We start from the raw sequence: 13,151 nt of genomic DNA, 5'->3' as shown, positions 1-13,151 counted from the left end.
ACCCTACTAACCGGGTAAAACAAACTGCCATCATCCATTTATTAATTCAATAGGCATTTTTTGAACACCTACTTTGTGCCAAGAATTGTTTCATGCATTGGAAATATTAGCAAATAAGGCAGAGATGAATTGCCACCCTGATGAGGCCAACATTTTGGTGAAGGATGGGCGGGGAGGGTGAGACAGATAATACACAGATAAAAACAGATGAACAAGAAATGGAAAATAGTGGTAAAGGCTTTGATAAAAATAGGACAGGGGAACGGGAAAGAGAATGACTTGATGAGGTGTGTGGCAAGGGGGAACTTTAGATGGGGTGGTCTTGGAAAACCTCTTGGAGAAGTTGACATTTAAGCTGTGCCAGTCAGGCAAAGGTCTTGGCAAAAGAGCATTCTAAATTGAGGGAAGAGCAAATGCAAAGGCCCAGAACCAATCTGATGTGTTGGGGAAACAGAAGGAAGGCCAGTGAGTAAGCACGCAGGGCAAGTGGTATGATCGGGGCTGAGTCCTGTTCTTCCTCAAGCCGTAGTGACGAGTTGAAATATCGTTCTAGGGCTGATGGGATGCCCCTGGAAGGTTTTAGGCACAGACATGTCATGATCCAATTTACAATTTTAAAAGATCACTTGAGTTGGTGTGTGATGGGTGCATTATCATGGGGCAAGAAGGGAGGCAGGGTTACCAGATGGGTAGACACTGGCCATCCAGGTAAAAGATGCAGATGTCTTGAATTAGGGGGTAGCCATGGAGGCAGGAATAAGGAAGCCTCAAAATCCTGTACTTCTAATGTTAAACATTTACTTATATACAGTGGAATATCACTCAACCATAAGAAAGAATGAAATAATGCCATCTGCAGAAACATGGATGGATCTAGAGATTCTCACTCTACGTGAAGATAAGTCAGACAGAGAAAGACAAATATCTTACGATATCACTTATATGTGGAATCTAAAAAAAAAGGATACAAATGAACTTACTTACAAAACAGAAATAGAGTTACAGACGTAGAAAACAAACTACCAAGGGGGAAGGGAGGGGGGATAAATAGGGAGATTGGGATTGACAAATACCCACTACTATATATATAATAGATAGCTAATCAGGACCACTGTATAGCACAGGGAACTCAGTACTCTGTAATGACCTATATGGGAAAAGATTCTAAAAAAGGGTGGATATATGTATATGTATAACTGATTCACTGGGCCGTACAGCAGAAAGTAACACAACATTGTAAATAAACTATATTCCAATATAAATTTTAAAACATTAAAAATTAAAAAACAAACAAAAAAATTTATGGCACTGTTCTGATGTTGTCTGTTGACTTTTTGCCTCTTCCAGTAGACTATAATATACTTTAACTGCTACCATTTATAAAGTGCCCCATGTTACTCTGGGCTTTATACACATGAATTCTCATAACAGTTGCATCTCAAGTTCATATGTGGGGAGGTTAACTAACTCCCACGGCCCCAAAGCTAGTGAGGGGTCATATTAAGATTTACCTAGGTCTGCTGGATTCTGAGCAAGGAACAACTCTTAGCCCATATACTACAGTGTCTTCACTTTACCAACTTTAGAGGCAGAGTTGGTGCAGGGAAACCAGGGCAGAGCTGAATTTTAATAATGGTTCTTAAAAGGCAAAGGGCAGCAAAATTACCAGGAAGGGAGGCCCTTGTTTAAAATGCAGATTCCTGGGCTCTACGCTGAGCATGCAGAACTGGAATCTAGGGCTGTGGGCTGCAAATGTGCCTTTTAAAAATGCTCCCAAGCAACATTCAATAAAATCTGCAAAGACTGCAAAGTAAGCACATAATAAATAGCGGGTGAATAAAGAAATGTAACGGGGAAACGGTCATAGGCAATGAAGACCTAGGGTACTTCACTCCCCCAAACTGTGATCCAGAGAAAATGTAAGTTCATTTTTGGGGTGGAGCCAAGTGGAGCCTCAGCTAGCCATCTCAGAAATTTAGATGTGACTAACATATGGGTATGACAAACTCAGGTGTTCTGGAAGCTTTGTTTTAAATAATTTCACTTGATGACCAGGTGCTAAGTCCAGCTGTCTCCCCAACTGAGGAAGTACGAGCCCTTCAACTGGTAAATACTACCTATTTTAAAGGCACGTAATCTTTAAAAAAAAAAAAAAAAAAAAAAAAGTCATCATTTTGATCTTTTGGCACTTTCCACACAGGGGCCAACTGACCCCTTAGACACAATACACACAATACCCAGGGTCCATGAGATTTTTAGGAGCTCACAAAACATTTACATTTCTTTTAAAACTCAGAAGAAAAACCTGAATATATTCTAGCCTGGATTATATTGAACTTTTACCAATGCAGCTATAAGATGTAATAAAAAAAATTTTTTTAATCAAGAAATGCACATGAAGGCAGTGATGCCTCGGGCACACAGAAATCATCATGTGGCCCTGCTTTACTCACAGCTCTGGTCCCAGGTGACAGACACCTTACCTGACAGGCATTGTACAAGAGCTGATGTTCGAACTTCTTGATCCCAAGAATGTTCTGGAACATCTCGTAGAGTTGCTCTTTGCTCAGAATGAGCTCGGAAGCTGCGCTGGCTGTCATCCGGGCCTGCTGCTTCCTGGGGTCCTCTTCCCCGCGGTAAATGGCATCAAACTTGGCCATCCAGGAGCTCAGCACGGTCTCCTTGCTGAGGCCGTCGATCTCGGGCAGGCTGCGCACCCTCTTCTCGATGTGCTTCTTGAAGACCTCCCGCGAGTCGTTGGCGGAGCAGCCTCCACTCTGCACCATGCGGGCCACGCGGTCGCTCTTCAGGAACACCTGAGCAAGAGCAGGGCAGGACAGACATCAGGAAGCCGCCCGGCAGTAACACGCTCCCTGTGAGGCTGGCGGCTGGCGGCTGGGCAGACCCCCTCACGAACCTCCCGGGAGGCACCAGTGTGAATCGCATCCTGCCCTGCTACCTACTAGCTATGGGAACGGAGAGTGGGCCTTTACATGTTTTGCCTTCGTGTCCAAATCTGGAAAATGGGAATAACAATGGTATTTACTAGGTTGTGGAAAGGATGAAATGAGACAGTCATATCCTGAGAGCCAGCATATAGTGTAGAGACTCAATTGCTCACACAGCCTGGGGCCTTTCTGTGCCACCTAGTGGCCATATTTCTTTTGGCAAATTAACCTCTTTGTACCTCAGTTTTCTCATCTATAAAATGGGGATAACAGTAGTTTCTACAGCACAAGTGTTTTTAAATGAGGATTAAATGAGTCAATATATGATGAGGACTTTAAAAAGTGGCTCATATTAATGCCATATAACTTGTTGTGGTTATTATTTTTATATGTAAAGTATCTGGTATGATGTCTGGTACATAGCACTTTACATAGTACATAGTCCACTGTTTACATCTCATTTTAGCCTCTCAGTGATACTCATCACAATTAAAATTGAACAAGGATTAGGTAAATATGTATTTAATGTCTGTCTCCCCTCCCCAAATGTAAACTCCACGTGGGCAAGGACTGTGCCTTTCTTGTTCCCCCAGATATCATCCATCTCTACAGGGGAGCCTGGCTCTTTGAGAGTGAATGACAAGGCATTAGACTCGATCCATTCTGTAGAAGGAAAAACCAAGACTCCAGAGAGGGGAAGGGACTTGCTCTTGGTAACTCAAATTGGCTGACTCTAAACGCACCGTCTTTTCACTTCACCCTGGTTCCTCCCTTTCCTACGGGTCTCACCTGCCTGGTGGGAGAACCCCTGGTTGCTTTGCTGATGCTGCCTGGGTCCTGGGATGAAGCAGCCATTAAGAATAGTTTGCTTTCACCCCAGTGCCTAGCATTCGGGAGCTTATACAAGCTATACAGTTCTAGGTGTCATACAAGGCAATGAGGCTGCTGCTTCCCATTCACAAAGAGGAAACATCTGACACTTCTGAGCTGTGTCCTGGTCACACTTCAGTAGGTGCATAAATAGCCTTCCAGAGGTGGAAGAAATGTTCACTCCCCTGTCAGATTTCAGGGGATGCCTTTGGTAGGCAACTGCTTCAGGGGCATCTCATTGCCTTCTGCTTCATCACAAAGCCTTCCTTGGGGAGGAGAGATGTTAGAAAGATGGGTTCCACTCATTGTCCATTCAATGAACTAATTTAGAGAGAAGGGGGGCTGAGGGTTTGCTTCACGGGCTAGAGGCCATGGCCAGCTCCACTGTGCCTGGGAACTGGTACTCAGTTGAGACCTTAGAGTTCATTTAAAAATCAATTATAGAAAAAAAAAGTTTCAAATGAATCCTCAGGCCTTATGAGCTTTAACGAGCTAGGAATTCACCCAAAAATCTGTAATGCTTAATGCAGGTAGTTTCTCCATGTAACACACTGTGTCTCAGCTATAGGTCTAGATCTCAAAGAACATCAAAGTTGTGAAGCAAAAGAGGACGTTTCTGGAGAGGCAATGTAACATTGTGACAACGCTTGTAAACCACGATCCCAGGCCAGCTCTGCCACTAACTTGCTGTGTGACCTTGGGTAAGTTACCTCCTTTCTCTGATCCTCTAATTTCTTTTCTGTACACTGAGGGAGGTGAACTATAAAAGTTTGAGCTTGTCTTTTCAGCTGTAATGTTTATACTCTTCTCCATGAGCCCATTCACCCTTTCTTTGGACACTCGCTGGGAGAGGGCACATGCCAGGTGCCAGGGTTACAGTGGAGAGCAAAACGGATGTTGATCCAGCCCTCGTGCCTCCATGACATCGTCCTAATCATCCCATACAAACATCATTACAACCTGGGACAAGTGCTAGCCAAGGGAAAATACACAGGTTCATGGGTGCCCGTAGCCAGGAATATATTCCAATATGCAGTTAGGAAAGTCTTCCTGGAGGAGACATGAAATGTGAAAGAAGGGTAGGAAAAGAGAGAAAGAAGGAACACTATGTGTAAATACACTGAGGATCTGAGAAAATAAGGAGGAGCCAGTATGGCTGTGGCAGTGAGGGGTGGTGAATGAACGACAAGAACAAAGCAGACATCTCAAAGCAGAGACCCTATGGAGATTATATCTGGATGGGGGAACGAAGGTAAAGGAGAAACCAACAAGCACAATATACTGGTCTCTTAAAACGATTGACTGACGCTACATTTTTCCATGGCACCTGACAACAGGGGGTAAGAAATGAGGATCTTAGCACGTTGGTCCCAGATGGCATCCATAACTGGTGACCCCTGGACCCTGAGCACATTATCTGTTTCCCACAGTCCCTTCCTTTGTACACAGTAACCACTCAATAAATATTTGTTGAACTACCAGCAGATGGCTTTAGATAAGTCACTTAACTTCTATCAACCACTCTCTCCTTTGCCATCACATGGGGTTCACCCAGCCAGCCTTCTTTGATGAGGGACTCTGAAAACTGGAAGTCTCCTCTGCCTGCAGGTAGGATATGACTGCCAGGCCCCAGAAGGAAAGGAGATGAGTGCAATGTCAAGAGCATAGAGGAACGAGGTGGAACATCGAGGTGACAGTCAGGTGCCAAAAGGCAGCAAGACAGCTACAGGGAAGAGGGTGGTAGAGGAAAACTAATTTTCCAGGCACATCATCTGTCTTCTGTCAGAAGGGAAGTGGGGCCATTGACGTGCTTGCGTGTCTCTAAAACGAACCCTGAAACTCATTTGTATCGGGAGCTCTATCGGGTATTTGGGGTTTTGTTTTCTGTTTCATTTTTTGGTAGCTGTTGCGAGAGGCTTCACATCCATAAATGTGCTGCATAGAGCACACCTCTGCCTCCCCACCCCTCTGCCAACTCCCAGACAGGTAGGTCATGATGGGAGAGGGCAGATAAACAAATAAATACGGAATGGGGAAGGGCAGTCAATTCAGCGACTCGACTCCATCCATCAGTCCTTTGCTCCATCGCCAGAGCCCAGCAACCTCAAGGTTGTTTTAGAAACACACAAGCACATCGGTAATTGATGATTGTAGACGATACGGGGTAAAGCTGACCCAGCTCCTGCTTCTTTACAGACAGGCTGAGAACACAGATGGATCCTTTCCTGCTCTACAAAAGCATATCATTTCAACATAAATAAGAAAAATACCTAGATGCTAGAGTAAATAAGATTTTAAAAACCTACAACAACCAGGTTATTAATGAATTTTACTAATGAATGGGGCACACACACATAATGGGATCAGTGGGCTTTAGCGTCAGATGACCTGGGATCAAATCCTGGTTCCACCAGGTGCTCGCTTTGTCAGCTGAGCAAATTGCTTCATCTTTCTGGGCTTCAGTTTTATCATCTTTCAAATGGGAATCACAATCACCCTCCCGTGTAGGGTTTGAGTGAAGATTCAGTGAGACAATGAATGTCAATTGGTGAGCATGGCGCTCTACTACAAGAATGTAATAAAAGTTACCTGTTATTTTTAAATAGAGTATCATGAAGCCATTAAAAAGGTAACTTTTTTTTTCATCAGCATCAAAAGATGTCCATGAACTTATGGTTACCAGGGGTTAAGGGGGGGGGGGATAAATTGGGAGACTGGGATTGACATATACACACTACTCTATATAAAATAGATAACTAATAAGGACCTACTATACAGCAGAGGGAACTCTACTCAATACTCTGTAATGACCTATATGGGAAAAGAAACTAAAAAAGAGTGATATATGTATATGTATAACAGATTCACTTTGCTGTACACCTGAAACTAACACAACATTGTAAATCAACTGAACTCCAATATTTAAAAAACCCCACAAAAGATGTCCATGATATGCTGTTATACCAGAGACTTCCAATGGTAGGGGTGAAGTGGGGTTGGGGCATAGGAGCATAAGCCTTGATTGAGAACATCACAGGTAATAACACTTTTTACTGATGAGAGTATATCATATGTGTGACTTTTGCAGAAGTCGAAAGAAGATAGAAAACAACAGTGAAATAAAACAAGTGGGTTATTAATATTTTTTAGTTACTTTCCATCTTAACATGGAAATCAGGAGCTATCTTTATGTGTATAGACACATCAAAAAGTACCTAGAGGGCTTCCCTGGTGGCACATTGGTTGAGAGTCCGCCTGCCAATGCAGGGGACATGGGTTCGTGCTCCGGTCTGGGAAGATCCCACATGCCGCGGAGCGGCTGGGCCCGTGAGCCACGACCGCTGAGCCTGCTCTCCTGGAGCCTGTGCTCTGCAACGGGAGAGGCCACAACAGTGAGAGGCCCACGTACCACACACACACACACACACACACAAAAAAAAAAAAAAAAAAAAAAAAAAAAAAAAAAGTACCTAGAAAGATATATGCCAAAATGTAATAGTGGTTGTCTAGGATCATGGGATTATAGGTATCTTTCTTAACCATTTCATTTACATTTTTCCCTACATTGTCTATTTTTATATTTGGCATGTTTGACTTTCACAGTCATTTAAAACACCCCTTTCTACATGGAAAAATGAGAAATTTTACCTTCACTGAGGCAAGGTGCATGTTAATTTGTAAAATAAAAAGCATCTTTAGATCTTATTCTTCACCAGAAAGTAAGGTTATCCCGGGCAAACTTAGGAAGCACATCTGGGGTCATGAGCTGTGGTACGTGATGGTATATTAGGAACAAAATTAGTTCTCTTTCCCCTTTCTATGCCTTGACTTTGTATCTTCCACACCCAATGTCCAGGCCCCAAACTAGGGAGTGGATTGATTCCATAACTTTCAACTCTCCTCTACCATTTCTTTCTTTTTTTTTTTTCTTAACATTTATTATTTATTTATTTGATTGCACTGGGTCTTAGTTGCGGCCAGCAAGCTCCTTAGTTGCGGCACATGGGCTCCTTAGCTGTGGCATGCGAACTCTTAATTGCAGCATGCATGTGGGATCTAGTTCCCTGACCAGGGATCGAACCCAGGCCCCCTGTATTGGGAGTGCAGAGACTTATCCACTGTGCCACCAGGGAAGTCCCTCTCATTTATTTCTATACAGCACGTGGGCACTACACCACCACTCTTCCCCTCTAACCTTAATATATTCATAATAGCTCTTTCCAGTTGCTAGATTTACAGGGAGGTTGTGTGTCTGAGTGTGCGTGCATGTGTGTGTGTGTGTGTGTGTGTGTGTGTGTGTGTAATTTAGTCTTGACAACAATTATGGAAGCAAGATCCTACTACAGATGAAGAAGCTGAGGCTCAGACGTGGCTGAGGTCTCACAGCCCGTGTGCAGCAGAAATGGAGTTCAACTCCACGTCTTTTGGACACTCAACTCATGCTCTTAACCACTTGGCCCTCTGCCCCCTTCTTCCTTGCCTGGCTTCTTTCACAAGAAAGAATGCCTTTAGAATGGCTAGTTACTCTTTTCCTAGGGATATATCTGTTTCAAGGCCACTGAGGAATTATAGTGGTTTTGCTTATTGGAAAATGTGTAGCTTTATTCTAGAAAAATAGCCATGTGACCTGACATCTACTTTTCTTAGATTAAAATAAGGTCAGTCATAAAGACAAACGAACATTTGTCACCCTGTGCAGAGATCACCTGCAGTTTTTGCCTGCCAACCGTCTGTCCCCTTCTGATGACATCACCTCAGTCCGAAAACACCTTTGTCACTGCACACAGTTTTAGCGGGACTGTCAGTCACAGGACCTTAAAAAGGAAGGACAAGGTCCTGTGATTGGCGATCAGACTTCCCCTCCTGGGGTTCAGATTCAGAGTGGGGAGGCCTAAGGATGGAACGGGGTTGGAGGAGATTCCTACCAGTGATGGCGTTTGCATTAAATCCTGCTACCCGGCTTGCTGAGGCTAAGCTGTCCCGGTTCCCATCTTTTCTTTAGGTTGGTTATTTCCTTTAATAACAAAACAACAGTTGTTGTTGTTATTATTAGGGCTTAATTCAGCCACAGTCAGTTTCTTTTGCTAGCAACCAAAGAACTGTGTCTGATACACCACTCAAATCTAGTTTGACAAAAACAAACTGGGGCTTTGTTAGAGAAGATCAGCTAAAACCAAACCAAAACAAAACTCAGTCATAACAGTGGCGCTGGCGGAAGTCCAGATATCGGCTGTCCTGTTCTAAAATGAGTGTTGGTATGTCTTCTCCCTTATTCTACACTCTCTCTTGCCACCGTATCTCCCCATGTTTCCTTCCTGGCAGGATCTCAGTGAGGAAGGTTCTGTAAGACCTTTCCATCCACCTCTTTTCTATGATGTCAGGGCCAGCGTGTGAAGGAACCAAAATTAAGCAGGGAGATGGGGAGGGAGGTAAGGATGGAGGGTGGGAGGGCTTATGTTTCACAAAGAGCTGAGAGTTAGAAAAGATGAGGGGGCCCTGGAGAAAAGGGTGGGCTCTCTGATGGCTTAGGACCGTGGCTGTGAAAACAGGATAAAGTTGCTGGGCCAGATCTCAGAGCATCCATCTCAGTACCCACCCTCAAAGCCACACTGAAGGAGATTAAAGGATTAATCTCCTGCTCTGCTTGATCTGCTTTGCCAGTCAGGGCCACCCGGGAAGGACAAAATAAACCTGCACGCTCTCGAGAGCCATAGGAAACCTTGGTCTCCCTCTATCCTGGAGACCAGCTTGCAAGGAGTGCTGCCCAGCTGGGGCCAGACTGGGCTGGATGTGGGTGGGAACAGATGGCAAAAGGACAGCGGCTCCCCACTCCTTTTATTTTTAAAAAATTGCTCTTTACTACTCCAGCAAGTTGACAAACCATTATTGTCTTAGCAAAACAATGCCAATGCCTGAAACTGATTTTAGTAACTGACTATAGTCAGTTTCTGGAGAAAAAGGTTGGTTTTTTAAAAATTGTCATTTTCACTGGTAAATTGGGATGTGTCAGTGTTTATACAAACAGTGGAGTGGAGTATGTGTGTGTGTGTGCGTGTGTGTGCGTGCGTGCGTGTGCGTGCGTGTGTGTGTGTGTGTGTGTGTGTGTGTGTGTGAGGGGTGGCGGTTGAGGATTTAGGAGAGTATTTGTTGGTTTTGCCTGTTGAGCACACATTCCCCTTCTTCTGTTCAAAAGCATGCCCGATTTCTTGATGGGAAACCAGGCCATTTTCAACACAAACGGTTCCAGTACGACCGAGCCTGCACTCTGGCTTCAGCGGTGGTCTCTGTCCTGAGTCTATGCCACCCCTCATCTATACTGATTTGTTCAAGAATGGACACAGGGCCCATGTTGGTCCAAGCAAGTCACCTGAGGCCTTTTGCTGGGACTCTCAGCAAAGAAGTACTCTCTTTGCCCCTCGAGTTGCTAAGCTGGTAGGATGGGAACTTCCAGTGTTGTTCACATAGAAAGAACCTGCCCAAGAATGCAGCCAACCAGGGAAGAACAAAGCCGAGGTGTGGGGGAAAAGATACCCACCCTGCTGGCATCTTTGGAGTCTCTGGATCCAGCCACATCAATCCAGCTAAAGCCAGATCTATCCCTGGACTTTTAAGCTGCTTGGGCAAACAAATCTCATTTTTGGCTTAAGCCCGTTTGACCTAGGTGTCTGTACTTGTAATCCAAAGAGTCCTGCCTGGGACAGATACTGACGGAAACAACTGCATCCCGGAGGAGGGCAGAGAAAGAGACATGAGCTTCTCCACTGCCCAAGAGTAGAGGGAGAGAGAGAAAGGGATGGGTAATCAACCTGGAGCACTCCCCAGTGAAGGATTAATCCTAACCCCTTGACTAGGGACCTCTGTTTCAGAGGATTAGGCTTTCCAGGAAACATGAATCTTAAGACTCTCTAAAGCTTTGCTAATGAATATGGTAAATAATTAATACCCTACACTATTTCCTGTTCCTCAGATCTTAATATTAAGTATTCAGTAATTTCTTAATGTCTGTATTCTCACCAGACTCAAAGGAAGCTCTTTCAAATAAACTAGCCACGATAGAGGAAAATATCAGGATCACTATAGATGTCGTGGTAATTTCCAGAGACTCATTAGCAAGTTGATGACTATTAATTTTCAAATTTAATTAACAGACAGAAGTGGCACTTTCTTGCAATTTATATCATTAGTCAAATGAGCCTCCTCATTAAGATCTGCAATCTACAAGTTTACAAACTGGTGAATGACTTTAAACATGGAGAACTACTGATAAGGAACTACCTGGTCTCAACTGGTTTTCGGATTTTGACAAAAGGGGGAAAAATTAATTTCATTCCCTGGTGGTTTCTAAACAGAACTTTTCTTAACTATACTTAGGTCATTCACTGCCACACCACCACTGTGATTGCAAACCTCATTTCCACTCTCCCTTAAATCCAGCCAAAAAATGTGTCACATCAGATAAAGCACCAAGTTCGACCCTTATTGGCAACCATTAATACTACTTGTATTAATGAAAAAATGTTTAAATTTGACACATATGAAAACAAACCAGATGGCTAAAACAGATCCAAATAGAAATTGCATTGAGGAAACGGTGAGCAAGATGAGTCTGTGGATGGACCCAGCAAACATCACAAGAGACAAAGTCTGTTTACTATTAAAGGCTAATTAGCAAACCAATCAATAATATTTTCACAAGATCTAATTGCAGTCTTGCTCCACTCTCTCCATGAAAGAAGGAGTCAACTGCTGTAGCAACAGGAAGGAGAGTTTTACCAAATCAATCAAAGAACATTTTTAAAGCATCTACTGAGAAATGGAGCACCCAAAGGGCAGAAGAAGCATTTACTTGGAGCGTCAGCAAAGTGGCAGCACCTATGTTTTTGTTTTAAAATAATTTTCTACCTAATAATTGGAAAAAAGGAAGGAAGGAAGAAAATCAGCAAAGCAATCCCATGGGGGAAAAATCAGAAGTTTGTTGGGTTTCCTAACACCTACTTCACAATTTATTGTTATTAGGTTGAATTGCATATGGCAGGATTCCATCAGTTTTTTAATGCTTAGGGGTTGGTTTCTAATGGTTTTAATCTAGCCTTGACAATAGGTAAGACATTTGGGGCACAGGATTCCAAATACAGAGAATATCTGGTTCAGATGAAAATAGATAAATACAAAGTTAAATGTCTTTCAAAGACCAAATGATATGTATGTGAGGTAAACATTACCAATAGGAAGATATGGCATGTTCACTTCATTAATGACGTACAAACGATAGCAAATGCGCACATTTTGAAAGAATAACTACAAAATTTAAAATACGAGTGGGATTCCAACTTCACTTTACTGATAAATAAACCTCTGAAGTCTAGAGGTGAAAATTCACTTATGGTATATATTCAGGATATATTTTCTCACTTATAGGTTTCTACCTGAGAACAGTGCTGCATTTTGGATGCTGTTCTAACTTGCAGAAAAGAACTCAGAGCACCATTTTAATGGAAAGAACAAGGAAGCTAGTGAAGGCAACGTCCTTTGGAGGTGTTGCCATCCTTTAGAAAGTGGCTAAGTGGTGGGAAAATGCTTCCAAGTGAGTTCAAGTCTTAGCCTGTGGCATTTTAACAGCTGTGTGACCTTGCGTAATTAACCTAACTTCTCTGAGCCTCAGTCTCTTCATCAGTCAAATGGGAATAATAGCAGTACCTAACTCAAAGACTGTTGTCAAGATTAAACAAGAAATGGTACATAAAGCACTCACCACTCTGCCTGTTATAACAATCAGTTGGCAAACAGTAGCCTTTCTTCCCCACTCCCCCCATATCCTGCCGAACAAAATGCTGTTTTCCTTTAAATTGTAACCAATCACCAACCCCTTGGCCTCAGGAGGGATGGCTGTATAGAAGGCCAAGGCTACTATTCTCACTGACCAGTAGCTCAGAAACCCTGAGCTTCAGGCTCAAGCAGTTTTGGCATTCTTCTGCCCGGTGAATCTTACCTCGTAGTAACTCTGGACAGCATTCATAAAGGCTTCGTCAGCCACAATTTGGGTTTCCCCATTGAGAAAAGCCTGAAACCGGTCCTTGACTGTCTGCAGCTGCTGTTTGCTGATCTGTAAGAAACAGAGAAGTAGGGAACAGTCAGGAATTTCTCTAGACAAGGATCATGGTTACTTTACGCTGAAGATGCTAGGCCCACTGATGTGCTAGAACCAGCTTATACAGGCGTGTGGGAGCTGACTATTATATTTGCGGGAATTCTGTGAGGCAGTTGTTAAAGCCATTACTAACAATTAATATAAATTACAGCTAAATTATATTGAAAACAAGGGTAAGACACACT

The 13,151-nt window shown here is 43.2% G+C and overlaps 1 protein-coding gene across 29 annotated transcripts in view; it reads right to left on the bottom strand.

The window, feature by feature from the left end:
• Positions 1–13,151, bottom strand: part of CADPS (calcium dependent secretion activator) — a 795,170-nt gene that overhangs the window by 349,373 nt on the left and 432,646 nt on the right. For all 29 annotated transcript variants that reach the window (XM_067043766.1, XM_067043769.1, XM_067043768.1 and 26 more), the window contains 2 exons: positions 12,808–12,921; positions 2,484–2,816 (listed from right to left, as the gene is read on the bottom strand). In XM_067043766.1, coding sequence (XP_066899867.1) covers positions 2,484–2,816; positions 12,808–12,834 — 360 coding nt within the window. In that variant the 5' untranslated portion in view covers positions 12,835–12,921. The remainder of the gene's footprint in view (positions 1–2,483; positions 2,817–12,807; positions 12,922–13,151) is intronic.

The sequence above is a fragment of the Kogia breviceps genome, chromosome 10, assembly GCF_026419965.1.
Source record: "Kogia breviceps isolate mKogBre1 chromosome 10, mKogBre1 haplotype 1, whole genome shotgun sequence".
Taxonomy (NCBI): domain Eukaryota; kingdom Metazoa; phylum Chordata; class Mammalia; order Artiodactyla; family Physeteridae; genus Kogia; species Kogia breviceps.
This window is presented reverse-complemented; position numbering and strand designations above follow the sequence as displayed.